Here is a 26,840-nt window from a genome sequence, read left to right as displayed (position 1 = left end):
TATTTTAAATTTTTGTTCTGAAGGGCTCATAACTTTTTTTGTGCCACATAATTGTGAGTCGAAAACCGGTCCATTGTGTAAAAGAGAACAAGGTCAGCAATTGCCGGATTGTTAACTTAGAGCAGCATTTCCCAAACACCGCCATTACAGTTAAGGATATACAGTGGGGATTGAAAGTTTGGGCACCCCAGGCAAAAATTCATTTTAATGTGCAAAAAGAAGCCAAGGAAAGATGGAAAAAACTCCAAAAGGCATCAAATTACAGATTAGACATTCTTATAACATGTCAAAAAAAGTTTGATTTTATTTCCATCATTTACACTTTCAAAAGAGCAGAAAACAAAAAATGGCATCTGCAAAAGTTTGGGCACCCTGCAGAGTTAATACCTTGTACTGCCCCCTTTGGACAGCTGAGACCTTGCAGTGTCATGGATTGTTCTCAATCATCGTCTGGAAAGACCAGGTGATGTCAATCTCAAAGGTTTTAAAAGCCCAGACTCATCTGACCTTGCTCCAACAATCAACACCATGGGTTCCTCTAAGCAGTTGTGTAGAACACTGAAACTGAGAATAGTTGACGCTCACAAAGCAGGAGAAGGCTATAAGAAGATAGCAAAGGGTTATCAGATGCCCATATCCTCTGTTCGTAATGTAATTAAGAAATGTCAGTCATCAGGAACAGTGGAAGTTAAAGCAAGATCTGGAAGACCAAGAAAAATATCAGACAGTACAGCTCGCAGGATTGTGAGAAAAGCAAGTCAAAATCCACGTTTGACTGCACAATCCCTCCAGGAAGATCTGGCAGACACTGGAGTTGTGGTACACTATTCCACTATAAAGCGATACTTGTACAAATATGGTCTTCATGGAAGAGTCATCAGAAGAAAACCTCTTCTACATCCTCACCACAAAAATCAGCGTTTGAAGTTTGCAAATGAACAAGCCTGATGCATTTTGGAATAAACAGACAAGCCTGATGCATTTTAGAATAAAGTTCTGTGGACTGATGAGGTTAAAATCAAACTTTTTGGCTGGAATGAGCAAAGGTACATTTGGAGAAGGAAGGGCACAGAATTTAATGAAAAGAACCTCTGTCCAACTGTTAAGCATGGGGGTGGATCAATCATGGTTTGGAGTTGTATTGCAGCCAGTGGCACAGGGAACATTTCACAAGTAGAAGGAAATATGGATTCAATAAGTTTCCAGCAAATTTTGGACGCTAACTTGATGCCATCTGTGAAAAAGCTGAAGTTAAAGAGAGGCTGGCTTCTACAAATGGATAATGATCCTAAACACACCTCAAAATCCACGATGGATTACATCAAGAGGTGTAAACTGAAGGTTTTTCCATGGCCTTCACAATCTCCTGACCTCAACATAATGGAAAATTTATGGATAGACCTTAAAAGAGCAGTGCGTCACAGACAGCCCAGGAATCTCAAAGAACTGGAAGACTTTTGTAAGGAAGAATGGGCGAAGATACCTCAAACAAGAATTGAAAGACTCTTGGCTGGCTACAAAAAGTGTTTACAAGCTGTGATACTTGCCAAAGGGGGCAGTACAAGGTATTAACTCGGCAGGGTGCCCAAACTTTTGCAGACGCCATTTTTTGCTTTCTGTTCTTTTGAAAGTGTAAATGATGGAAATAAAATCAAACTTTTTTTGACATGTTATAAGAATGTCTAATCTGTAATTTGATGCCTTTTGGAGATTTTTCCATCTTTCCTTGGCTTCTTTTTGCACATTAAAATGAATTTTTGCCTGGGGTGCCCAAACTTTCAATCCCCACTGTACATACTTGAGCACATGTCAGTGAAGTGCAGTCAGGGTAGGCAGGGGAGGCAGAGCCTTTCCTGTCATACTCCATTACATTCCAGAGATTTGACTATAAAAATGATTACAATAATACAAAGATGATATTTAGGACTAATAAAGCTCACCACCAAATTTATATATATATATATATATATATATATATATATATTATATACAGTATACTGTGTAAATCGAGACACGGAATTCTAGTCTTTAAATTTCAATTTATATACTCACTTTATCGGCAAACTGGTTCATGGCCATTGTATATTTAGTGAGACCTTGTTCAAACAGTTGATTGTGTTTCTGCACCTTTTTCCAGGTTTCATCCCAAGCTTTCCTCCGAAACTGCTCATCATGTACAGTGACATATTTCTTTTCTGAATACAATGTATTATATACAATCAGTGATTACAGGATTGTATCATTATTGTCTCAATATAATGCTTACTTCATACTTTATAGACATTTATAAAATGCTGCGGCTATTATTGTCAAACAAACAAGACTCTAGAAGAACCTTTAAAGTAATCAATATATTAACTGAATGCTGGAGGTGTTGCATGTTTATTGATGGTCAAAGTCATTAGTATATGTACAATTATTAAAATAATAAACTGTATATACCAGTTAACATATACTGTATATACCAAGGTTATTTCATCATCAGAGGGGGCCTGTGTGCTCTCTTCAGGGCAAATCCTGTGCATAGGAGGTCTAGATAGTGGCCTAGGGTGACCTAGCCCAGAGAGAGGAAACGCCTGGTGGCTGTGGCAATGAAAGGGCCGGCAGCCAGGACTGCAACATTACAGTACTATAATGAGTCTGAGTGACTCAGTATAGTACTTCGTCACTGCAGTGCGTGCCACGGAAAGTGAAGAAGGGGGGGTTGCGGTCAGGTCAGAGGGGAGCCCATCTTCTCTCTCCTCCTCTGCTGTGGCAGTGCTAAAAGCAGAGGAGAGGAGCCACTGCTCCCCTACCTCTACAATACATGAGCCTGACTGACTCAAATCAGTTTCTGACTAACTCATTTTGTAGGTAAGTGCAGACTGGAGAGGGGTGGGGTACAGTACATTGTGGGATGCAGGGCTTGGTGGGGGGATGGGCACTGTACAGTGTGGGATGTAAGGGGGGGCTCAGAACAGTGTGGGATGCGAGGGGAGCACAGCATTGTGTGGGATGTGGAGGGGGCAATACAGCACAGTGCAACACAGTACAACACAATGTGGGATGGGAAGCACAGCACAGTGTGGGGTGGGAGCACAGCACAATATGGAATGGGAAAAGGGGAGCACAGCACTACGAGGCAACGCCCTTGTTGTTGGGCCATGTCCCCTTTTCAGGCATGCACAATGGGTCCTACGTGAAGCAGCTCCAGCCAAAATCTTGCCTAGGTTACCAAATTGGTCAGGGCTAGCCCTGACTTTCTCTGAATGCCTCACCTCACTCCTGGGCAAGAGTCTAGCACTGTATCAGAGTCAACTGAGCATGCACATTTGTTCAGAAAAATGGTGCTTCCTGGTGATTCTTTGACTAAATATGACATTGGCTACAAGGTCAGTAAACTTAATAATGCAGGTTATGCGGATGACTGCCCCTTTACTCAGGGACACGTGTTAACACCAATGGCAGATCTACATTTTTGTGGCCCTGAAGTTTGAACTGTTATGGGGGCCTTTTTGCAACTAGCAACAATAGGGCAACATCCAACAAGATCCAAAGGGCCTTGCTGCCCTTGAAAGGGCCTCCAGGCCTAAATGGCAGAGAACAGGCTGGTGGGATGGAATCACCTCACAGACACTCTCCTTTCAATAGAATCCCCACTTCATTAAACACCTCTCAGGTCTTTCTTTTCTCCCTCTCTTCAATAAACACTTGACAGTACACACCACTCAGCCCTCTTGGGCTCCGCCATTACTGGGAATGTCACTAATATAAGTTCTACAGGCTGTTGGGAATTGTAGCTTAAAATGGATACACATTTTACGCTATTTGTAGACTGTATTATTCCCCCCATTACTTCACTCCTTCATATTGGCTACATTCACCCAGAAACCGATGTGCGCAAAGCACAATGCCAGCTTGCTGACCAAATTTTAGAAGTGGAGAAAGGGAACCCAGATTTGCTGGTTTTTGTCCTCGGGGACTTTAGCAAGGGGAATTTAACTTACAATCTCCCCAAATACAAACAATTAAATGTCCGATCAGGGAAGAGAAGATTTTGGATCACTGTTACAGCATTATCAATAGAGCTTACCATGTGGTGCCCCAAGCGGCTCTGGGACTATCTGACCATGCTCTTATTCATCTGATCCCGGCATATAGGCAAAAAGTAAAACTTTCTAAACCTGTCATGAGGAGATCCAAGAATTGGAACAACAGAGAAGCAGTGAAGGAACTGCATGACTGCCTTGAAAATACAGACTGGGAAATGTTTAGGACTGTCTCCAATAGCTTGGATGAATATACAAAGGCTGTGACCTCATACATTAGTTTTTGTGAGATGCTTGTATTCCAACACAAACCAGGGTGAGATACAACAATGATAATCCCTGGTTCACACCAAGACTCAGACACCTTTGTTTGGAGAAGGAGATAGTTTTCAAGCGTGGAGACAGAGACAGCTTTTAATTGGCCATGTCCACGTTTGGCAAGGTGATCAAGGGGGCCAAACGACAGTACTCTGAGAAGCTGGAACAACAATTTTCAGCCAATGACTCATCATCAGTCTGGAAGGGACTTAAGGAGATTACAAACTGCAGTTTACCTACAGAGCCAAAAGGTCAGTAGACGATGCAGTTAACATGGGACTCCATTTCATTCTCCAGCATCTAGACTCTCCAAACACCTATGCCTTGATCTTGTTTATAGACTTTAGCTCTGCATTCAACACCGTTGCCTCAGTACTTCTCCAAGACAGACTATCCCAGCTGAGCATGTCTTAGCTCATCTGCAGGCGGATCACTGATTTCCTGACAAACAGGAAGCAGTATGAGGCTGAGTAAGTTAGTCTTGGAGCCCTGCACCACCTCCAAAAGGCTCTGTGTTCTCTACCCTGCCCTTCTTGCTCTACACTAACAGCTGCACCTTTAGCCACACATCAGTAAATCTCTTGAAGTTTGCTGATGACACAACCTTAATTGGATTAATCTACAGTGGGGATGGGTCTGCCTACAGAAAGGATATTGATAACTTGGTTCTTGGTGCAGACAGAAGCACCTGTAGCTGAATGCTCCAAAAACTGTGGAGATGGTAGTTGATTTCAGGAGGAACCCAGCGCTGACTGCCCTCCTCATCATATGTGACTTCCCAGTTAACTCTGTGGAGCCACTCAGATTCCTGGGCACTATAATCTTCAAGGACCTTAAGTGGGAGGAAAAAAATCACCTCCATCATTAAGAAGGTGCAGCAGAGGATGTTCTTCCTGAGGCAGCTGAAGAAATGCAACTTTCTGCAAAAAAGTATGGCCCAGTTCTACATGGCCATCATTGAGTCCATCCTCAGCTCATCAAGTACCATCTGGTACACTGTTTCCAATGCCAAGGACAAAAGCAGACTACAGCGGATTATAGGGTCAGCAAAGAAGGATATCGGCAGCGACATGTCATCTCTCCTGGACCTATACCCTCCAGGACCAGGAAGAGAGCAGGAAAGATCATCGCTGACCCTTCCCACCCCAGTCACCACATCTTTCAGAGATTGTCATCTGGAAAAAGGTTTCGATCTATCAAGATCAATTTCTGACGCCACATGACAATTTCTTCCCCATCGCAGGGGGCTCATCAACAAGCCCCCTGCCTCTCACTGTCTGTGGGATTTACTGCCATACCTTAACCCCACTCTTGCTTATACAAGTGCAATTATTATATTTTATTTATATTTATTGTAATTATTTTTTTACTTTTTAGCTATATCTTGCTTATGCAGCAACCTCACCAAGTTAGTTTCCTTGTATATGCAAATGTACTCTACTTGTCAATAAAGAGAATTCTGATTGAAATCACAGAGCTAGACTACAACTCCCAGCAGCTTCTGCGGTACTAAGCAACACACATCCAAGCTGTAATAACAGCTATGCTGTACTAGAAGTTTGGTTGTGATGGTATCAATGATTTTATTGAAAAATGAATTCATTAGAAAAAAAGTAACTTAAGGGCCCCTCCAGAATTAGGGGCCCTGATGCTTTAGGAGCCCTGAAACTTAAGCTTCATTAGTTTCAATATAGATAGAGCACTGCTTACCAGAAACCCAGAACCCATTATTGATATGATGCTAATGTACAGTATACTGAATTCTGCCCCATCCATTGCCCTGACAACAACTACCTGATCTCAATTATACTTTGATATACAAGTACTGGTAAATCTGTACCCTACTGTATTTGTATGCAAATCTAGAGCTTAAAGGGTCATCTTTATCTGCTACAAAAAACCTTATTACAGTTCCCTCGCTATGCAACTTGGACAAATACATATGACTGACTGTAGTTTAATGTACAGTATATATATATATATATATATATATATATATATATATACACATACACCTAGACTCACATTCACCATATGCATACTTTTATTGTGTTTTTCATACATGTAAATTATACTGTACGTTACCGTATTTGGATTTCCATGCGTCCCACTCTTGGTCAAGGAAATGTGAGGCAGAGGCACAAATGACGACAGCAGCCAGAATGCACAGCTGCTTATCCAAATGCATCCTGAAAGTGACATTTACCAGCAAGTTAAACCTAAAATGTTACATAAGGTAATATAAAAGAGTAAGTTTTGTTAAGTAGAATCTAATTACAATATTATATATATATATATATATATATATATATATATATATATATATGAGAGCAGTGGAGAACAGCGCCTAGGTATATCTAATAGAGACCAAAGTCAGGAGAAGAATTTTTTCTTTTTACACAACACTCCTCATCTATAAATGAGTGGCAGCTTATATACAGTATGTGAATAAAATGTGAAAAAAAAATGAAGTAAAACAAGCGCCTAATCGTGTTGGTGAAATAAAAACCTGTGCAGTCAGGTGCAGTTATTAAAATAAATAACAACTTAGCTTTAAATACTTTCAGGCTGATGACATTTGAAAGCCGAACATGTAAAGAGAAAATAAAAGCAACATAGTGTGTACTGTTTTTAAGACACAATATTTTCTGGTGATATCAGAAATTAGGAATGTGGCTCATTCCAATTATATAAGTAAGCAGGATTGATGATAAAAACTGAAATGTATATAAGATGAAAGCTAAAAGAGACAAAAATTTCATTACAGCTTAAAAGCTAGGAATGTGGCTCATTCCAATTAATGTTAGGCAAATGTAATAAAAAATAACAATTTAATGGACACAATCCTGCCACGCTTAAAAGTAACAAACGTACAAGACAATTAAAACAAGTAGGCAATTCATCTGTCCATAAATGCAGGTAGCACACGTACACGATTGAAAAATAAAAACGGCTTATCTATCCGCATGTAGGGAGTCCAAGGGGTAAGTAGCAGGTCCCTGATCCAACGCGTTTCGTCCTATTAGGTGGACCTGCTACTTACCCCTTGTACGTTTGTTACTTTTAAGCGTGGCAGGATTGTGTCCATTAAATTGTTATTTTTTATTACATTTGCCTAACATTAATTGGAATGAGCCACATTCCTAGCTTTTAAGCTGTAATGAAATTTTTGTCTCTTTTAGCTTTCATCTTATATACATTTCAGTTTTTATCATCAATCCTGCTTACTTATATAATTGGAATGAGCCACATTCCTAATTTCTGATATCACCAGAAAATATTGTGTCTTAAAAACAGTACACACTATGTTGCTTTTATTTTCTCTTTACATGTTCGGCTTCCAAATGTCATCAGCCCGAAAGTATTTAAAGCTAAGTTGTTATTTATTTTAATAACTGCACCTGACTGCACAGGTTTTTATTTCACCAACACGATTAGGCGCTTGTTTTACTTCATTTTTTTCACATATATATATATATATATATATATATATATATATAAAATGATCTCAGCGTAGCTAGGCAATATATGACACGTATAATTTGACAGCAGATAAGAACCACTGGGCCCATCTAGTCTGCCTATGCGCGCGCACGCACGCACGCACGCACGCACACACACACACACACACACGCACACACTAACACACACACACACACTAACACACACACACACACACACACACACACACACACACACACACACACACACAAACTAAGGTTAACTATTGTCAAGAGCCAAGTAACCTACCAATATGATTTTGGAGTGTGGGAGGAAAACGAAGCACCCAGAGAAAACTGGCACAATGCTAACCATTACACAATCTGTGCTGCCCTGTAATTAGCCACATAAGCAGGCTACTGTATGTGAAATGTTTTGACATAAACATTTATCTGAGATTGATTTTCTTATAAAATCCCTTAATTGTTTCTGAAAAAACAAACAAACAAACAAACAAACAAACAAACAAACAAACAAATAAATGGCTCAGGGGCTGAGTCTCAGTCAGATGCAGCCACATCAGTGTCTATGTAACTTGCATAGTTGCATCTGTACTTATGCTAATGCCGCTACAAAGCCCTTTCCTGGTATACAACTGCATGTCTGACTGTGCAAGGACTAAGGAGCCCACTTTGAGTGGCTATCAGACTCAGCAATCATGCTTGGTGCATCTTCAGTCACAAGATTAGACATACCATAGAAACTTGCTCTATGGCAGGTGCAGATGTTCCAGCTGAGTATGATCTACTATGTGAGTGACTCAGTGTCTCTGTATGCAGCCACTATCAGCAACATGCCCATGACACGCCCATAAGATGCAACATTTGCATGCATCTGATTAGCCACCACCCTTGTCACTTTCCACAAATGCCCAATACATTTCCAGTATACTTCCGGGACTGTGTTTCTAAATCTGTGCAGATGAAAAGCATTGCTGCACTGCGTCTGACATCGCCTCTGTACCCAACTCAGAATCAGACCCTCTTTGTGCTAATGCTCTAACATAAAGTGGCCTGTGTGCTGATGCTCTAGCATAGAGTGCTCTGTGTGCTAATGCTCTAACATAAAGTGGCCTGTGTGCTAATGCTCTAACATAGGGGGTAATTCCAAGTTGATCGCAGCAGGAAATTTTTTAGCAGTTGGGCAAAACCATGTGCACTGCAGGGGGGGGCAGATATAACATGTGCAGAGAGAGTTAGATTTGGGTGGGTTATTTTGTTTCTGTGCAGGGTAAGTACTGGCTGCTTTATTTTTACACTGCAATTTAGATTGCAGATTGAACTCACCACACCCAAATCTCTCTCTGTCTGCACATGTTATATCTGCCCCCCCTGCAGTGCACATGGTTTTGCCCAACTGCTAAAAAAATTCCTGCTGCGATCAACTTGGAATTACCCCCATAGAGTGCTCTGTGTGCTAATGCTCTAACATAAAGTGGCCTGTGTGCTAATGCTCTAACATAGAGTGCTCTGTGTGCTAATGCTCTAACATAAAGTGGCCTGTGTGCTGATGCTCTAGCAAAGGATGCTCTGTGTGCTAATGCTCTAACATAAAGTGGCCTGTGTGCTAATGCTCTAACATAGAGTGCTCTGTGTGCTAATGGTCTAACATAAAGTGGCCTGTGTGCTGATGCTCTAGCATAGAGTGCTCTGTGTGCTAATGCTCTAACATAAAGTGGCCTGTGTGCTAATGCTCTAACATAGAGTGCTCTGTGTGCTAATGGTCTAACATAAAGTGGCCTGTGTGCTAATGCTCTAACATAGAGTGCTCTGTGTGCTAATGCTCTAACATAAAGTGGCCTGTGTGCTAATGCTCTAACAGATGAGGTCATTCAGATCTGATCGCTGCTGTGTATTTTTGGCTTTTTGCACAGCGGGCGATCAGGTACTAACTGCGCATGCATATGCACCGCAATGCGCACGCACATCTGACAGCAACAAAGGGCTTCGCTGGTCAGCAACGGGATGGTACAAAAAAATCTGTTTGCACGTGCGTTTTTTGTAGCGCTGCGATCAGGTCAGAACTGCGCATGCGTATGCACCGCAATGCGCAGGCGCATTGCACAGGTACAAAGTGGATCGTTGCTGTGTGATGGGTTTTATGAAGAATCCATTCGCTCAGGCGATCGCAATGAGATTGACAGGAAGAAGGCGTTTGTGGGTGGCAACTGACCGTTTTCAGGGAGTGGTTGGAAAAATGCAGGCGTGTTCAAGCGTTTGCAGGGCGGGTGTCTGACGTCAATTCCGGACAGGCTGAACTGATCGCAGCGGCTAAGCCCTGGGCAATTCAGAAGCTGCACAAAGGCTCGGCTGCACATGCGATCGCACATTTGCACAGCTAAAATACACTCCCCGGTGGGCGGTGACTATGCAAACGTAGGACCCCCATATCCACTCTTTCCTTCATAATTTCACCGGGACGGCAGCTTTGTGTGACATGGCAGGATGAAGAATTAGGCCTTACAATTAGCTTAATCATGTGATTGCCTTGACCCCAAATTATATATACAAAACACACCACATATAACTATAAGTGTATAGCAGTGAGTCATCTATTTCTATTTAAACAATGTATTACACTATTTTCAACAATTAATAATCTATAAATTACTCCCAATTGAATGAAGATAAGATATCAATAACCCAAACAGCTGTATGGCATGTGCTGAGTGACAACTCTCTTTTACTACCTGACCACAATTATACTATGATATACAAGTACTGCTTGTGTCATGTTGTCCTGCGCTGTGATCATTGGAAAGTGACCGTACACCAGACACTCAAAGTCTTGAGAGAAATATGAATATGATGATTGAGTTACAATGTTCACAGCAGAGAACTGACCAACTAACAGGGGTTGTTCTGGATTATAAAAGTGCTTGTTGAAACTGTTGTGAGTACTGCATTTGTTATTGTAATCAATAAGTCACTAGCTGACAAACAAGTTCTGCATCCTTTCAGTAACTGCAGCTCAGGTCAATGCACTCCCAATGGATGTAAAACTGCCTATTATGTACTCTTAGCAAGGGTGTAAATAACAATCACTGGGCACCATTTTAAAAGAACTTCCGGTGTCTTCAACCACCAAGAAATACCTCTTTGGACCCTGAGGCCGTCCATTCTGCTCTTCTGATCCTGCACGTATAGTACACAGTGGATCTGATTGCCCCAAATTGTCTCAGAAGAGCAGAGTGGGGTCCTCTGGTATAATACGGTAGGTAATGCTTTCTTCTCTGGTTATGAATTGTTAGGCCCCTGAAAACTATGCTTCATTCTTAAATATTTCTGGTGCATATTGAATTGATCCACATTCACATTTTAATACACTTTTGATACAGTAACAGTATAAATAATGTAATCAGGCACTTGCATTTACAGTATGCTTTGTACATATAAATCTCCTATGAATGTTTTTTTGACCGCCTGTTTAGGCTGGGACAAAGGTACTAAAAGGATACAACATGTCATTTAAAAGCATTTTATTTTATTATTGTTTTCATTATTTTTTAGCATTTGTTTTCTAAAAAATAAATGCTTTTGCACAAATAATCTTACTTGTGTGAATGTTACACTGGGGTATTCAGGGTCCTCCAGAAAATCCAGATACAGCAGTCAACTGTAGAATATAAATTATTTGACATAACATTTTTTAATTTCATACCATCAATGCATAATATCATGTACATCAGGCATTCCCAACCCCAGTCCTCCAGGCAGTCTAGCAGTCCAGGTTTTAGTGATATTCATGGTTGAGCACAGGTGACTTAATTTGTACTTCAGTTATTTTGATTTACCCATCTGTGCTGAAGGCTGGATATCACTAATACCTGCACTGTTGTTGTGTGCCTAGAGGACAGAAGTTCGGAATGCCTGCTGTACTGTAAATACTTGTTTCATTAATTTGTTATGGTATCAGATGTCATTAAAGTCACTTTATACATGTTTCCTTGTAACAAACGTGCTATAGATAATCCACCAGAATCCTTAAAGTATAATGTACCTCCCAACATGACCCTCTCCAGGAGGGACAGAATACTCTGCTCCTGGACTTCCCTCTTAATGTATGATTGCCATCACCTGTGCTGAAACACCTTTCTTATCCAGTAACCTGTACAACACAGGTGCCGGCAATCATAGAGAAAGAGAAAAGTCCAGGAGCAGAGCATTGTGTCCCTCCTGGAGAGGGTCATGTTGGGAGTTATGGTATATATGTTTGTGCATTAACTTTTCACAATGATTCTCAGACATGTGAGAATATTATTTTTCAGCAGGAAATGTTCTACAACGATCTATTTAATTTATATTGTGTTTGAGAAAATATAATGCAATATTCCTTACAAAATGTCCATTGTTATACAGTATGTTGTACACGTTTCTTTTTATATAGAAATTGCACAATCATTTATTGAGCGATACAAGGAAATTACACAAACAATACCTTTTTTACAAGATGCAGTATTATTTCTATTGTTTATTAACCATTTCTGTTTAATGACAATGAAAGTTTGCTTTTTCTAGTATAACAGTGTAAATAGCACGCAATCACACAATAGAATCATGTTGTTTGAAAGTTCAATAACACATGGTACTGACCTGAATGATGTGATCCAGCAGTAAGTGTTAAAGTTCTGCATTGGCAAATCTGTATATATATGTACGCATTCAAATGCCATCTAAAATGTTATCAGCATTATCTCAAAACCAGTGAACGTTTCAGTCCACTGTACAATCAGATAACTGGCAGCAGTTGAACAAACAAAGATAGTAAAATACACGTTTTTTTAGGAGATGTCAGAAGAAATAAATTTATCTAAATTTTGAGGAGATACAGTATAAGCACCCTTTTTTATTTCATCTTTCTGGCCTAGGGTGATTAAGGGTTAAATATTTACATTAGAACACCAGTTAGTGGACAGTGTTTCGTGGCCAGCCTTAGGTTCTTTATTAGCCATCCTATAGGTAACCAGGTTGGGGTTACGTGGCCGGCGCACCAGATCCTATTGTGGTCTTGCTGCACTCGCCATGCTGCGGGCACGGTGGCTCGCTGCGCTCGCCACAGTTTCTGTTCCCCCTCCATGGGTGACGTGGACACCCATGAGTGGGAATAGCCCCTGTTAGCCAATATTCTGGCTGGCAGCAATATGAGTCTTCGGGATCCCGGCCTCGGTATGCTGACCACCGGGATCCCATGCGCCGCCCACCTGACCACTTCACAGGTATCCCATAGACTTTTTTTCCCTCCAGTTTGTGATCGAACAAGAGCAGGCTGACAAAATGTTGTCAAAAGCTTTACCCACAGTCATTAGTTTTCTTATATGCCTTGTTTGTTTAACTTTTTCTTTCTTCCCTTCAACCTCTTTGCCTTTCCTTTATCCATTTTCTTTTCTTTTTTTTTTACCTCTTTGGACCTTCCTGCAGCTTTGATTCTCCCCTGTTAATTTATTGTCAGTGCCCATTCCCGCTGTTATACTGCCCCTCCCTGCAGCTTGATTTAGGCTGCTTGGTTTCTTAGCACCACAGCCACTGCTTTACTCAAGTGCAGCGCATGTCTCCGCACCTCCATTAGCAGCTCCATGGGTTGCCAGGATCTTTTTTTGATCCACTGCTTCCCCTGCCCGGCTACAGTCCTAGTTTGCAAGAGGTGCTGGGACCCACACCAGCATCTCTCAATCAGCCTCATGGTCTTTCCAGCTGCCCCAGAGCTTCAGGAGCTGGGGCAGAGGAGTCCCTAGAGGGGTGCAGTGGGTGCACCATGCAATGGGGAATATTCCTCTGGATCCAAGGTTGCATTTGCCGTCCTTTCCATGACTGCATCAGTTGAGCAAGTCCTTGCAGCTCCCCAGAGTGCTCTTTCTCATTTTCCAAATGACAGCAACGATTCATCCAGTTCATCTTATAAGCCGTGCAAATTCATGGGCTATCTTGTGCAGCAGTTTATGCAAAAGTGTTAGGGCCCAAGATCCCCTGGGCCTGCTGCGGAGAATGCTCAAAATAGCTATCTACATTGGCGGTCAGGTATGCTGGGCAGTGGGATGCCCCTTAAGCATTATGCCCATATAGTAGAAGTCCCCTTACACGTTACGCCAACACAGTAGTACTCCTTATACAGTACACGGTATGAGACACAGGTGTGCCCCTTAAACATTATGCCTACACAGTAGTTGCGCCCTTTACATAATAAAAGAGTGAAAATCATTCATGAGTGCACTGACAAAAAGTCAATCACATCCATATGTAGTAAAATTCAGAGCCTGAGTCTGAGACCAGGGCTGGCTGTCACTCACCAGTCACCACCACACCACAGGTCTCCTCCCGATTCCTGACTCCCCCACTCCAGTCCAGGTCCGCACCACAGCCCACAGCCCATCCGTTGCCAGCAGTGTAGCAGTGTGTTAACACCCATAGCACTGCCGCTGCCCTATTGGATGCATGCCATTAAGGTTAATTGAGCCTGTCACTCTTTCTCAATAAAAATTCTGAGTGGGCAGCATCTGCTAGGAGTCAGAGCAGGCAGGTAGACAGACACACACTTTATCAAGTTCCATTCAGAGGAAGCAGGCTATATGGCAGTGAAAAATCAATTGCATTTGGGATGAACATTGCAACCATTGGTCGCAATGTGTATCTGTGATGGCAAGCTGAGTAAGTCTGGGCTTACTCAGGCTTGTAGTCGCAGGGCGGCTTGTGAGGCCAAGGAAACTGTGTCACATAACTAGAGATGAGAGGGTGCGGTTCCCTGAGAACCGAACCCTACCGGACTTCACTACCCAAGCCAGGATCCAAGTCTGGGTCGGATTTTCCCACCTGACTCGTAACCAGAATGAGGCAAAACGTCATCATCCCGCTGTTGGATTCTCGCGGGTTTTGGATTCCATATAAGGAGCCGCGCGTCACCGCCATTTTCACTCTGGCATTGGAGAGTGTAGTGAGATGACGTGTCTCCATCCTCATTGTCTGTGCGGGAGGGAAAGTGAGGTGGCGATTCCAGTGCTGTCTTGTGCTGCTCAGTCAGTAGTGTCTTATGCTGCATCAGTCCAGTGCTGTGTTGTCCTGCATCAGTACAGTGGTAGTGTCTTGTGCTGCATCAGCCCATTCACAGTGGTGGTGTCCTCTGGTGCCATATGTTCAGTGCTGCTGTATAAGTCCAGTCCAGTGGTGCTGTGTTGCGCTGCATCAGTCCAGTGGTGGTGTCATGTGCTGCATCACTCCAGTCACAGTGGTGGTGTCCTCTGCAGCCATATGTCCAGTGCTGCTGTATAAGTCCAGTCCATTGCAGTGGTACTGTGTTGTCCTGCATCAGTCTAGTGGTGGTGTCCCTGTGCTGCCGTATATGTCCAGTGGTACTGCCGTATATGTCCGGTGATACTGCCGTATATGTCCAGTGGTACTGCCGTATAAATCCAGTGGTACTGCCGTATAAATCCAGACCAGTGATACTGCCGTATACAGTACGTCCAGTGATACTGCCATATAATTCCAGTGATACTGTCGTATATGTTCAGTGATACTGCCATATATGTCCAGTGGTACTGCCGTATAAATCCAGTCCAGTGATACTGCGGTATATGTCCAGTGGTACTACCATATAATTCCAGTAATACTGCCGTAAATGTCCAGTGGTACTTCCGTGTAAATCCAGTGGTACTGCCATATAAATCCAGTCCAGTGATACTGCTGTATAAGTCCAGTGGTACTGCCGTATAAGTCCAGTCCAGTGGTGCTGCCATATAAGTTCATTGGTGCTGTCCTGTGCTGTATATTATTTACTCCAAATAAAAGGGTTATGAATATTTAATCCAAATAATATTTACAGGGTTTGCCCTGTGTGGCGTAGAGGTACGCTCTTCTGTGCTGCATTTTGTTATATAACTCCAGAAAAATATGGAGAACAAAAATTTGGAGGATAAAATAGAGAAAGATCAAGAACCACTTCCTCCTACTGCTGCTGCTGCCACTGCTGTTGTTGCTGCTGGGAGTCAATCGTTATCAGAGAGGGGAAGTCGGAAGACCACTTGTACTACTTCAACTAAACAATAGACTGTCCAACGGTCCTTTGCGAGGAAGATGAAATATGACAGCAGTCACCCTGTTGTAAAGCGGATTACTGAGGCCATAACAACTATGCTGGTGGTAGACGTGCATCCGGTATCAGCCATTAGTGCAGTGGGACTGCAGTGCCACTCCTAGATGGGCCAGGTGTTTGTGCCGCACACTTGTGGCTTAGTCATACAGCTACCTCATTGCACCTCTTTTACTTCTTTGCATGATGTGCTGTTTGGGGACTAGTTTTTTGAAGTGCCATCTTGTCTGCAACTGCAGTGCCACTCCTAGATGGGCCAGGTATTTGTGCCACACACTTGTGTCGCTTAGCTTAGTCATACAGCTACCTTATTGCACCTCTTTTACTTATTTGCATGATGTGCTGTTTGGGTACTAGTTTTTGAATAGTGCCATCCTGTCTGACACTGCAGTGCCACTCCTAGATGGGCCAGGTGTTTGTGCCACACACTTGTGTCGCATAGCTTAATCATCCAGCAACCTCGGTGCAACCTTTTGGTCTAAAAACAATATTGTGAGGTGTTCAGAATAGACTGGAAATGAGTGGAAAGTAATGCTATTGAGGTTAATAATACCGTAGGATCAAAATTACCCCCAAAATTCTGGGATTTTAGCTGTTTTTATGTTTTTTTTTTAAAAAATCATCCAGATCCAAAACCAAAACATGAAAGGGTGGTTTTGCCAAAGCCAATCCAGATCCAAAACATGAGCATGGAACCAGAACCAAAACCAAAACACAATTCACGAAAAGTGCCCGCCGCACATCTCTACTCATGACAGTTCTTTGCCTCACCTGTGGGAACAAAAAAAGGCCCAAATTATGTAATGTTAGCTGTTTTCATCAATTAAAAAAAAAAAAATACAGATCCAAAACCAAAATATGTGAAGGCAGTTTTGGCAAAACCGAATCCAAAACCAAAACACAAAGGGGGTCATTCCGAGTTGTTCGCTCGTTATTTTTTTGTCGCAACGGAGCGATTAGTCGCTAATGCGCATGCGCAATGTCCGCAGTGCGACTGCGCCAAGTAAATTTGCTATACAGTTAGGAATTTTACTCACGGCATTACAAGGTTTTTTCTTCGTTCTGGTGATCGTAATGTGATTGACAGGAAGTGGGTGTTTCTGGGCGGAAAATGGCCGTTTTATGGGAGTGTGTGAAAAAACGCTGCCGTTTCTGGGAAAAACGCGGGAGTGGCTGGAGAAACGGAGGAGTGTCTGGGCGAACGCTGGGTGTGTTTGTGACGTCAAACCAGGAACGACAAGCACTGAACTGATCGCACTGGCAGAATAAGTATCGAGCTACTCAGAAACTGCACAGAGAAGTCTTTTCGCAATATTGCGAATCTTTCGTTCGCAATTTTGATAAGCTAAGATTCACTCCCAGTAGGCGGTGGCTTAGCGTGTGCAAAGCTGCTAAAAGCAGCTTGCGAGCGAACAACTCGGAATGACCCCCACAGCTAATATAGATCCAAAACCAAAACACGGGGTCAGCGTACATCTCTTCTATTGACAGACGATCTATTATTTTTATCCTTTATGTATACTGGCTCCACAAAGGATCTGCAGAGCCCCATTATAGAGTACATAGACAATATATGACAAGTACCGGGTAAATAAACATAGCTACATAAGCAGATGACACTGACATTAGTATCAGAGTGGCAGAAAACCACAAGATTTGGTGCTGTCTAAGATAAGAGAAAGACAAGCACATGAGGGTTGAGAGCCCTGCTCGTGAGAACTTACATTCTAAGGGGGAGGAGCAGACAGACAGACATAATACTTCCAGAACACTTCTGGTCCAAAGCATTTTGGATATGGGACACTCAACCTGTATAGTAAAAAAATGTTTACTGTGTTATATGTTAAGAAATGTTAAAGAAAATAAAAATAAGATTTTACTTACCGATAAATCTATTTCTCGTAGTCCGTAGTGGATGCTGGGGACTCCGTCAGGACCATGGGGATTAGCGGCTCCGCAGGAGACAGGGCACAAAACTAAAGCTTTAGGATCAGGTGGTGTGTACTGGCTCCTCCCCCTATGACCCTCCTCCAAGCCTCAGTTAGGATACTGTGCCCGGACGAGCGTACACAATAAGGAAGGATATTGAATCCCGGGTAAGACTCATACCAGCCACACCAATCACACCGTATAACTTGTGATCTAAACCCAGTTAACAGTATGACAAACGTAGGAGCCTCTGAACAGACGGCTCACAACAATAACAACCCGATTTTTTTGTAACAATAACTATGTACAAGTATTGCAGACAATCCGCACTTGGGATGGGCGCCCAGCATCCACTACGGACTACGAGAAATAGATTTATCGGTAAGTAAAATCTTATTTTCTCTGACGTCCTAAGTGGATGCTGGGGACTCCGTCAGGACCATGGGGATTATACCAAAGCTCCCAAACGGGCGGGAGAGTGCGGATGACTCTGCAGCACCGAATGAGAGAACTCCAGGTCCTCCTCAGCCAGGGTGTGCCCCTGACCAAGTAGCAGCTCGGCAAAGTTGTAAAGCCGAGACCCCTCGGGCAGTCGCCCAAGATGAGCCCCCTTCCTTGTGGAATGGGCATTTATATATTTTGGCTGTGGCAGTCCTGCCACAGAATGTGCAAGCTGAATTGTACTACACATTCAACTAGCAATCGTCTGCTTAGAAGCAAGAGCACCCAGTTTTTTGGGTGCATACAGGATAACAGCAAGTCAGTTTTCCTGACTCCAGCCGTCCTGGAAATCTATATTTTCAGGGCCCTGACAACATCTAGCAACTTGGAGTCCTCCAAGTCTCTAGTAGCCGCAGGTACCACAATAAGCTGGTTCAGATGAAACGCTGACACCACCTTAGGGAGAAACTGGGGACGAGTCCGCAGCTCTGCCCTGTCCGAAAGGACAATCAGATATGGGCTTTTGTGAGACAAAGCCACCAATTCTGACACTCGCCTGGCCGAGGCCAGGGCCAACATCATGGTCACTTTCCATGTGAGATATTTCAAATCCACAGATTTGAGCGGTTTAAACCAACGTGATTTGAGGAATCCCAGGACTACGTTGAGATCCCACAGTGCCACTGGAGGCACAAAAGGGGGTTGTATATGCAGTACTCCCTTGTCAAATTTCTGGACTTCAGGAACTGAAGCCAATTCTTTCTGGAAGAAAATCGACAGGGCCGAAATTTGAACCTTAATGGACCCCAATTTGAGGCCCATAGACACTCCTGTTTGCAGGAAATGCAGGAATCGACCGAGTTGAAATTTCTTCGTGGGGCCTTCCTGGCCTCACACCACGCAACATATTTTCGCCACATGTGGTGATAATGTTGTGCGGTCACCTCCTTCCTGGCTTTGACCAGGGTAGGAATGACCTCTTCCGGAATGCCTTTTTTTCCCTTAGGATCCGGCGTTCAACCGCCATGCCGTCAAACGCACCCGCGGTAAGTCTTGGAACAGACATGGTACTTGCTGAAGCAAGTCACTTCTTATCGGCAGAGGCCCTGAGTCCTCTGTGAGCATCTCATGAAGTTCCGGGTACCAAGTCCTTCTTGGCCCATCCGGAGCCACGAGTATAGTTCTTACTCCTCTATGTCTTATAATTCTCAGTACCTTTGGTATGAGAAGCAGAGGAGGGAACACATACACCGACTGGTACACCCATGGTGTTACCAGAACGTCCACAGCTATTTCCTGAGGGTCTCCTGACCTGGCGCAATACCTGTCCAGTTTTTTGTTCAGGCGGGACGCCATCATGTCCACCTTTGGTCTTTCCCAACGGTGCACAATCATGTGGAAAAAACTTCTCGATGAAGTCCCCACTCTCCCGGGTGGAGGTCGTGCTGAGGAAGTCTGCTTCCCAGTTGTCCACTCCCGGAATGAAAACTGCTGACAGTGCTATCACATGATTTTCCGCCCAGCGAAGAATCCTTGCAGTTTCTGCCATTGTCCTCCTGCTTCTTGTGCCGCCCTGTCTGTTTACGTGGGCGACTGCCGTGATGTTGTCCCACTGGATCAATACCGGCTGACCTTGAAGCAGAGGTCTTGCTAAGCTTAGAGCATTGTAAATTGCTCTTAGCTCCAGTATATTTATGCGGAGAGAAGTCCCCAGACTTGATCACACTCCCTGGAAATTTTTTCCTTGTGTGACTGCTCCCCAGCCTTTCAAGCTGGAATCCGTGGTCACCAGGACCCAGTCCTGAATGCATAACTGTGGCACTTTAGTAGATGAGCACTCTGCAGCCACCACAGAAGAGACACCCTTGTCCTTGGAGACAGGGTTATCCGCTGATGCATCTGAAGATGCGATCCGGACCATTTGTCCAGCAGATCCCACTGAAAAGTTCTTGCGTGAAATCTGCCGAATGGAATCGCTTCGTAAGAAGCCACCATTTTTCCCAGGACCCTTGTGCAATGATGCACTGACACTTTTCCTGGTTTTTGGAGGTTCCTGACTAGCTCGGATAACTCCCTGGCTTTCTCCTCCGGGAGAAACACCTTTTTCTGGACTGTGTCCAGAATCATCCCTAGGGACAGCAGACGTGTCGTCGGAGACAGCTGCGATTTTGTAATATTTAGAATCCACCCGTGCTGTCGTAGAACTACTTGAGATAGTGCTACTCAGACCTCCAACTGTTCTCTGGACCTTGCCCTTATCAGGAGATCGTCCAAGTAAGGGATAATTAAGACGCCTTTTCTTTGAAGAAGAATCATCATTTCGGCCATTACCTTGGTAAAGACCCGGGGTGCCGTGGACAATCCAAACGGCAGCGTCTGAAACTGATAGTGACAGTTTTGTACCACGAACCTGAGGTACCCTTTGTGAGAAGGGCAAATTTGGACATGGAGGTAAGCATCCTTGATGTCCAGGGACACCATATAGTCCCTTTCTTCCTGGTTCGCTATCACTGCTCTGAGTGACTCCATTTAGAATAGGTCTCACCGAGCCGTCTGGCTTCAGTACCACAATATAGTGTGGAATAATACCCCTTTACTTGTTGTAGGAGGGGTACTTTGATTATCACCTGCTGGGAATACAGCTTGTGAATTGTTTCCAATACTGCTTCCCTGTCGGAGGTAGACGTTGGTAAAGCAAACTTCAGGAACCTGCGAGGGGGAGACGTCTCGAATTTCCAATCTGTACCCCTGGGATACTACTTGTAGGATCCAGGGGTCCACTTGCGAGTGAGCCCACTGCGTGCTGAAACTCTTGAGACGACCCCCCACCGCACCTGTTTGTACGGCCCCAGCGTCATGCTGAGGACTTGGCAGAAGCGGTGGAAGGCTTCTGTTCCTGGGAATGGGCTGCCTGCTGCAGTCTTCTTCCCTTACCTCTATCCCTGGGCAGATATTATGGGGACGAAAGGACTGAGGCTGAAAAGACTATGTCTTTTTCTGCTGAGATGTGACTTGGGGTAAAAAAGGTGGATTTTCTAGCTGTTGCCGTGGCCACCAGGTCCGATGGACCGACCCCCAAATAACTCCTCCCCTTTATACGGCAATACTTCCATGTGCCGTTTGGAATCTGCATCACCTGACCACTGTCGTGTCCATAAACATCGTCTGGCAGATATGGACATCGCACTTACTCTTGCTGCCAGAGTTTCGCATATATAGAAATGCATCTTTTAAATGCTCTATAGTCAATAAAATACTGTCCCTGTCAAGGGTATCAATATTTCCAGTCAGGGAATCCGACCAAGCCACCCCAGCGCTGCCCATCCAGGCTGAGGCGATCGCTGGTCGCAGTATAACACCAGTATGTGTGTATATACTTTTTAGGATATTTTCCAACCTCCTATCAGTTGGCTCCTTGAGGGCGTCCGTATCTGGAGACGGTAACGCCACTTGTTTTTATAAGCGTGTGAGCGCCTTATCCACCCTAAGGTGTGTTTCCCAACGCGCCATAACTTCTGGCGGGAAAGGGTATACCGACAATAATTTTCTATCAGGGGAAACCCACGCATCATCACACACTTCATTTAATTTATCTGATTCAGGAAAAACCACATGTAGTTTTTTCACACTCCACATAATACCCTTTTTTGTGGTACTTGTAGTATCAGAAATATGTAACATCTCCTTCATTGCCCTTAACAAGTAACATGTGGCCCTAAAGGAAAATACGTTTGTTTCTTCACCGTCGACACTGGAGTCAGTGTCCGTGTCTGTGTCGACCGACTGAGGTAAAAGGACGTTTTAACGCCCCTGACGGTGTTTTAGACGCCTGGACAGGTACTAATTGGTTTGCCGGCCGTCTCATGTCGTCAACCGACCTTGCAGCGTGTTGACATTATCACGTAATTCCTTAAATAAGCCATCCATTCCGGTGTCGACTCCCTAGAGAGTGACATCACCATTACCGGCAATTGCTCCGCCTCCTCACCAACATCGTCCTCATACATGTCGACACACAAGTACCGACACACAGCACACACACAGGGAATGCTCTGATAGAGGACAGGACCCCACTAGCCCTTTGGGGAGACAGAGGGAGAGTTTGCCAGCACACACCAAAAACGCTATATTATACAGGGACAACCTTTATATAAGTGTTTTTCCCTTATAGCATTTTAATATATATATACATATCGCCAAATAAGTGCCCCCCCTCTCTGTTTTAACCCTGTTTCTGTAGTGCAGTGCAGGGGAGAGCCTGGGAGCCTTCCCACCAGCCTTTCTGTGAGGGAAAATGGCGCTGTGTGCTGAGGAGAATAGGCCCCGCCCCCTTTTCGGCGGGCTTCTTCTCCCGTTTTTCTGAGACCTGGCAGGGGTTAAATACATCCATATAGCCTCCAGGGGCTATATGTGATGTATTTTTAGCCAGAATAAGGTATTATACATTGCTGCCCAGGGCGCCCCCAGCAACGCCCTGCACCCTCCGTGACCGTTGGTGTGAAGTGTGTGACAACAATGGCGCACAGCTGCAGTGCTGTGCGCTACCTTCATGAAGACTGAAAAGCCTTCTGCCGCCGGTTTCTGGACCTTCAATCTTCAGCATCTGCAAGGGGGGTCGGCGGCGCGGCTCCGGGACGAACCCCAGGGTGAGACCTGTGTTCCGACTCCCTCTGGAGCTAATGGTGTCCAGTAGCCTAAGAAGCCAATCCATCCTGCACGCAGGTGAGTTGAACTTCTCTCCCCTAAGTCCCTCGATGCAGTGAGCCTGTTGCCAGCAGGACTCACTGAAAATAAGAAACCTAAAAACTTTTTCTAAGCAGCTCCTTAAGAGAGCCACCTAGATTGCACCCTGCTCGGACGGGCACAAAAACCTAACTGAGGCTTGGAGGAGGGTCATAGGGGGAGGAGCCAGTACACACCACCTGATCCTAAAGCTTTAGTTTTGTGCCCTGTCTCCTGCGGAGCCGCTAATCCCCATGGTCCTGACAGAGTCCCCAGCATCCACTTAGGACGTCAGAGAAAGGTTAATAAGTCAATTACACAGATGCATTATTATTCTCTTCCTCTTTGACATATATACTGTACAGTAAACTTGCAGTCAGCAAAAGGACATTGGCCCTCATTCCGAGTTGATCGCTCGCTAGCTGCTTTTAGCAGCATTGCAAACGCTAGGCCGCCGCCCTCTGGGAGTGTATCTTAGCAGAAGTGTGAACGAAAGATTAGCAGAATTGCTCGAAAATCTTTTCCTGCAGTTTCTGAGTAGCTCCAGACCTACTCCTAGATTGCGATCACTGCAGACTGTTTAGTTCCTGGTTTGACGTCACAAACACGCCCTGCGTTCGGCCAGCCACTCCCCCGTTTCTCCAGCCACTCATGCGTTTTAGCCTGACATGCCTGCGTTTTTTAGCACACTCCCGGAAACGGTCAGTTTCCGCCCAGAAACACCCACTTCCTGTCAATCACACACCGATCAGCAGAGCGACTGAAAAGCGTCGCTCGCCCCTGTGTAAAATTGCTTAGTTTTGTGTGAAATTACTTGGTGCGTTCGCCCTGCGGCCCATACGCATGCGCAGAACAGCCGGTTTTTAGCCTGATCGCAATGCTGCGAAAAACAGCAGCGAGCAATCAACTCGGAATGACCCCCATTGTCTTTAAAAATGTCTATGTATAGAAAGAAATGCGTTGATATCTGTCTCTTGCCTGGCAACAATTACACTTTCTGAGTATGGTATATTCTAGATATATGGAGCCCAGTTCTCCAGAATGCCAAATGGAAGTTTGTTCCACTCCCTGTTGCACTGCCAGCTGTCCTACTGACACAGGGTTAAAAGAAGATGCCTGGTACAGTTGAAAGGGGTTCACTACGATATGCCGGCGGTCGGGCTCCCGGCGACCAGCATACCGGCGCCGGGAGCCTGACCGCCGGCTTACCGACAGTGTGGCGAGCGCAAATGAGCCCCTTGCGGGCTCGCTGCGCTCGCCACGCTCCGCACTATTTTATTCTCCCTCCAGGGGGGTCGTGGACCCCCACGAGGGAGAATAAGTGTCGGTATGCCGGCTGTCGGGATCCCGGCGCCGGTATACTGTGTGCCGGGATCCCATCAGTCGGCATACAGAAGACCACCCGTTGAAAGGAGACATTTCAATTTTCCTTTTCACATTGTAGTATTTGTACTATGGGGGTAATTCCAAGTTGATCGCAGCAGGAAATTTTTTAGGAGTTAGGCAAAACCATGTGCACTGCAGGGGGGGCAGATATAAGATTTGCAGATAGAGTTAGATTTGGGTGGGTTATTTTGTTTCTGTGCAGGGTAAATACTGGATGCTTTATTTTTACACTGCAATTTAGATTGCAGATTGAACTCACCACACCCAAATTGATCTGTCTCTGCACATGTTATATCTGCCTCCACTGCAGTGCACATGGTTTTGCCCAACTGCTAAAAAAATTTCCTGCTGCGATCAACTTGGAATTACCCCCTATATTATTGCTATTGAGTAGTGTACTTTGAATAATTATTATTTGTGTATTTACATATTTATTAAAGAATTTAGGCCCTCATTCCGAGTTGTTCTCTCGCTAGCTGCTTTTAGCAGCATTGCACACGCTAAGCCGCCGCCCTCTGGGAGTGTATCTTAGCATAGCAGAATTGCGAACGAAAGATTAGCAGAATTGCGTATAGAAATTTCTTAGCAGTTTCTGAGTAGCTCGAGACTTACTCCTACACTGCGATCACTTCAGTCAATTTCGTTCCTGGTTTGACGTCACAAACACACCCAGCGTTCGGCCACACACTCCCCCGTTTCTTCAGACCCTCCCGCGTTTTTCCCTGACACGCCTGCGTTTCTCCGCACACTCCCAGAAAACGGTCAGTTTCTGCCCAGAAACACCCACTTCCTGTCAATCACACTCCGATCACCAGAACGATGAAAAAACTTTGTTACGCCGTGAGTAAAATACCAAACTTTTGTGCTAATTTACTTGGCGCAGGCGCACTGCAAACATTGTGCATGCGCAGTTTGCGACTAATCACTCCGTAGTGAAAAAAAAGTAATGAGCGAACAACTCGGAAAGACCCCCTTAGTCAAGAGATATGCACTTGACCATTTTTGACGGTTTTGGTTCTTATTTTTTTATCCGGTTCTGGTTTTGCTAAAATTTCATGGCTGGTTCTAAAATCACATAATTTAATCCTTTTTTATTCCTAGAGTAATATTAACCTCAATAACATTAAATTTCCGGTCAGTTTTGACCACATAACAGCTCACAATAATGTTTTCATTCTCTTTAGTAAATAAGAAAGAACTTTAACAAGATGCGCAATAAAACTTTGGGTGCAGCTACAACCTGCACAATTAAGTGTACATCTCACATACACTTAAAACATAGGAGAAGAAAAGAAGATATTGTACAAGAACAGAAGCGCTCTCCAGGTACCATGTTAATTCATAAAAACACCACAGTGTAACATATGTAAAGGAAACTGATTCACCAAAATAAAATCCTCTCACACTCCTTCTGAGATACAGTAAAACCAAATATTGGTGTGGACTCCTCCTCTTCAGGATTATTCTCAGCAGCAGTATTTCAAACACTTTAAGTGAACCAGAAAGATATAGGTGGTCATTCCGAGTTGATCGCTCGTTTTTTTTTTTTCGCAATGGATTTGATTGAGGATAAATGGAGACACTAAAAAGAGCCAGACATAGTGTAGCAATCTTTTAAAATGAAAATATTTAATGTTACAGATTGCACTTACAAGACACTTAAGTAAAAACAGCATATCACAATAGACTCCATCAGACACAGCAATCTCGATATTATACCCTGGGAGGTTCCTGGTACTCTAGATGGTTTGGCAGTGGATAGGTCCCAAGCTCCGGATGCCCAGTTCCACACAGGAAAAAACAGTTCCTCATAATGATGATCCGGTCCTGGAGTCCAAAACATACAAATACGTGAGCCATGCTTAACGCATTTCAGACTGGTTAGTCCTATTTCAGAAGGCTCATAATGTCCGTATTTATACCCTATACAAGTTGGATCCACAGGTGAACCTCGTCGCCGCTAACCGGCGTTTCCCCGTTACTGCGCATGCGCAATCGATCCGGAAGGCGTAAGTCAGTCATGCGTTCCACGAACCCGGAAGTTGCGATGTTTGCATTCCACAGCAAACGTTGTTATTTCCCAGTCACAAGAACGATAGTTTGTATTTAAAAAGTGACGGTAAATTCCACCAAATAACGTCCAAAAGTGTGTATCCACAAGATATCCATATAAAAAAAAAACCATGAAACAGCATAATTACCATTTAAAAATAAAAATAAAAAATTATTAAAAAGACACAAGTTCTAGAAAACAAATAGAATGTATATAGCAAGAATCAAGTCAGGAAATCAAGTCTGGGAAATAACAACGTTTGCTGTGGAACGCAAACATCGGAACTTCCGGGTTCATGGAACGCATGACTGACTTCCGCTTCGGTCTGTATGTCTGGCTCCTTTTAGTGTCTCCATTTATCCTCAATCAAATGTGGGAAAGGA

General features: G+C 44.0%; 1 protein-coding gene across 2 annotated transcripts in view; it reads right to left on the bottom strand.

Moving 5' to 3' along the window:
- LOC134932155 (uncharacterized) overlaps nucleotides 1–26,394 on the bottom strand; it is a 38,460-nt gene extending 12,066 nt beyond the window's left edge. The window contains exons 1-4 of one of the 2 annotated variants that reach the window (XM_063926298.1): nucleotides 26,057–26,394; nucleotides 11,402–11,462; nucleotides 6,432–6,535; nucleotides 2,053–2,195 (exon numbers count right to left, since the gene is read on the bottom strand). In XM_063926298.1, the coding sequence (XP_063782368.1) occupies nucleotides 2,053–2,195; nucleotides 6,432–6,534 (246 nt within the window). In that variant the 5' untranslated portion in view covers nucleotide 6,535; nucleotides 11,402–11,462; nucleotides 26,057–26,394. Of the gene's footprint in view, nucleotides 1–2,052; nucleotides 2,196–6,431; nucleotides 6,536–11,401; nucleotides 11,463–12,439; nucleotides 12,473–26,056 lie in introns of those variants that run through there. The other variant, XM_063926297.1, reaches the window with a different exon arrangement.
- Nucleotides 26,395–26,840: the final 446 nt, after the last annotated feature.

This window comes from Pseudophryne corroboree, chromosome 6 (assembly GCF_028390025.1).
Source record: "Pseudophryne corroboree isolate aPseCor3 chromosome 6, aPseCor3.hap2, whole genome shotgun sequence".
Taxonomy (NCBI): domain Eukaryota; kingdom Metazoa; phylum Chordata; class Amphibia; order Anura; family Myobatrachidae; genus Pseudophryne; species Pseudophryne corroboree.
This window is presented reverse-complemented; position numbering and strand designations above follow the sequence as displayed.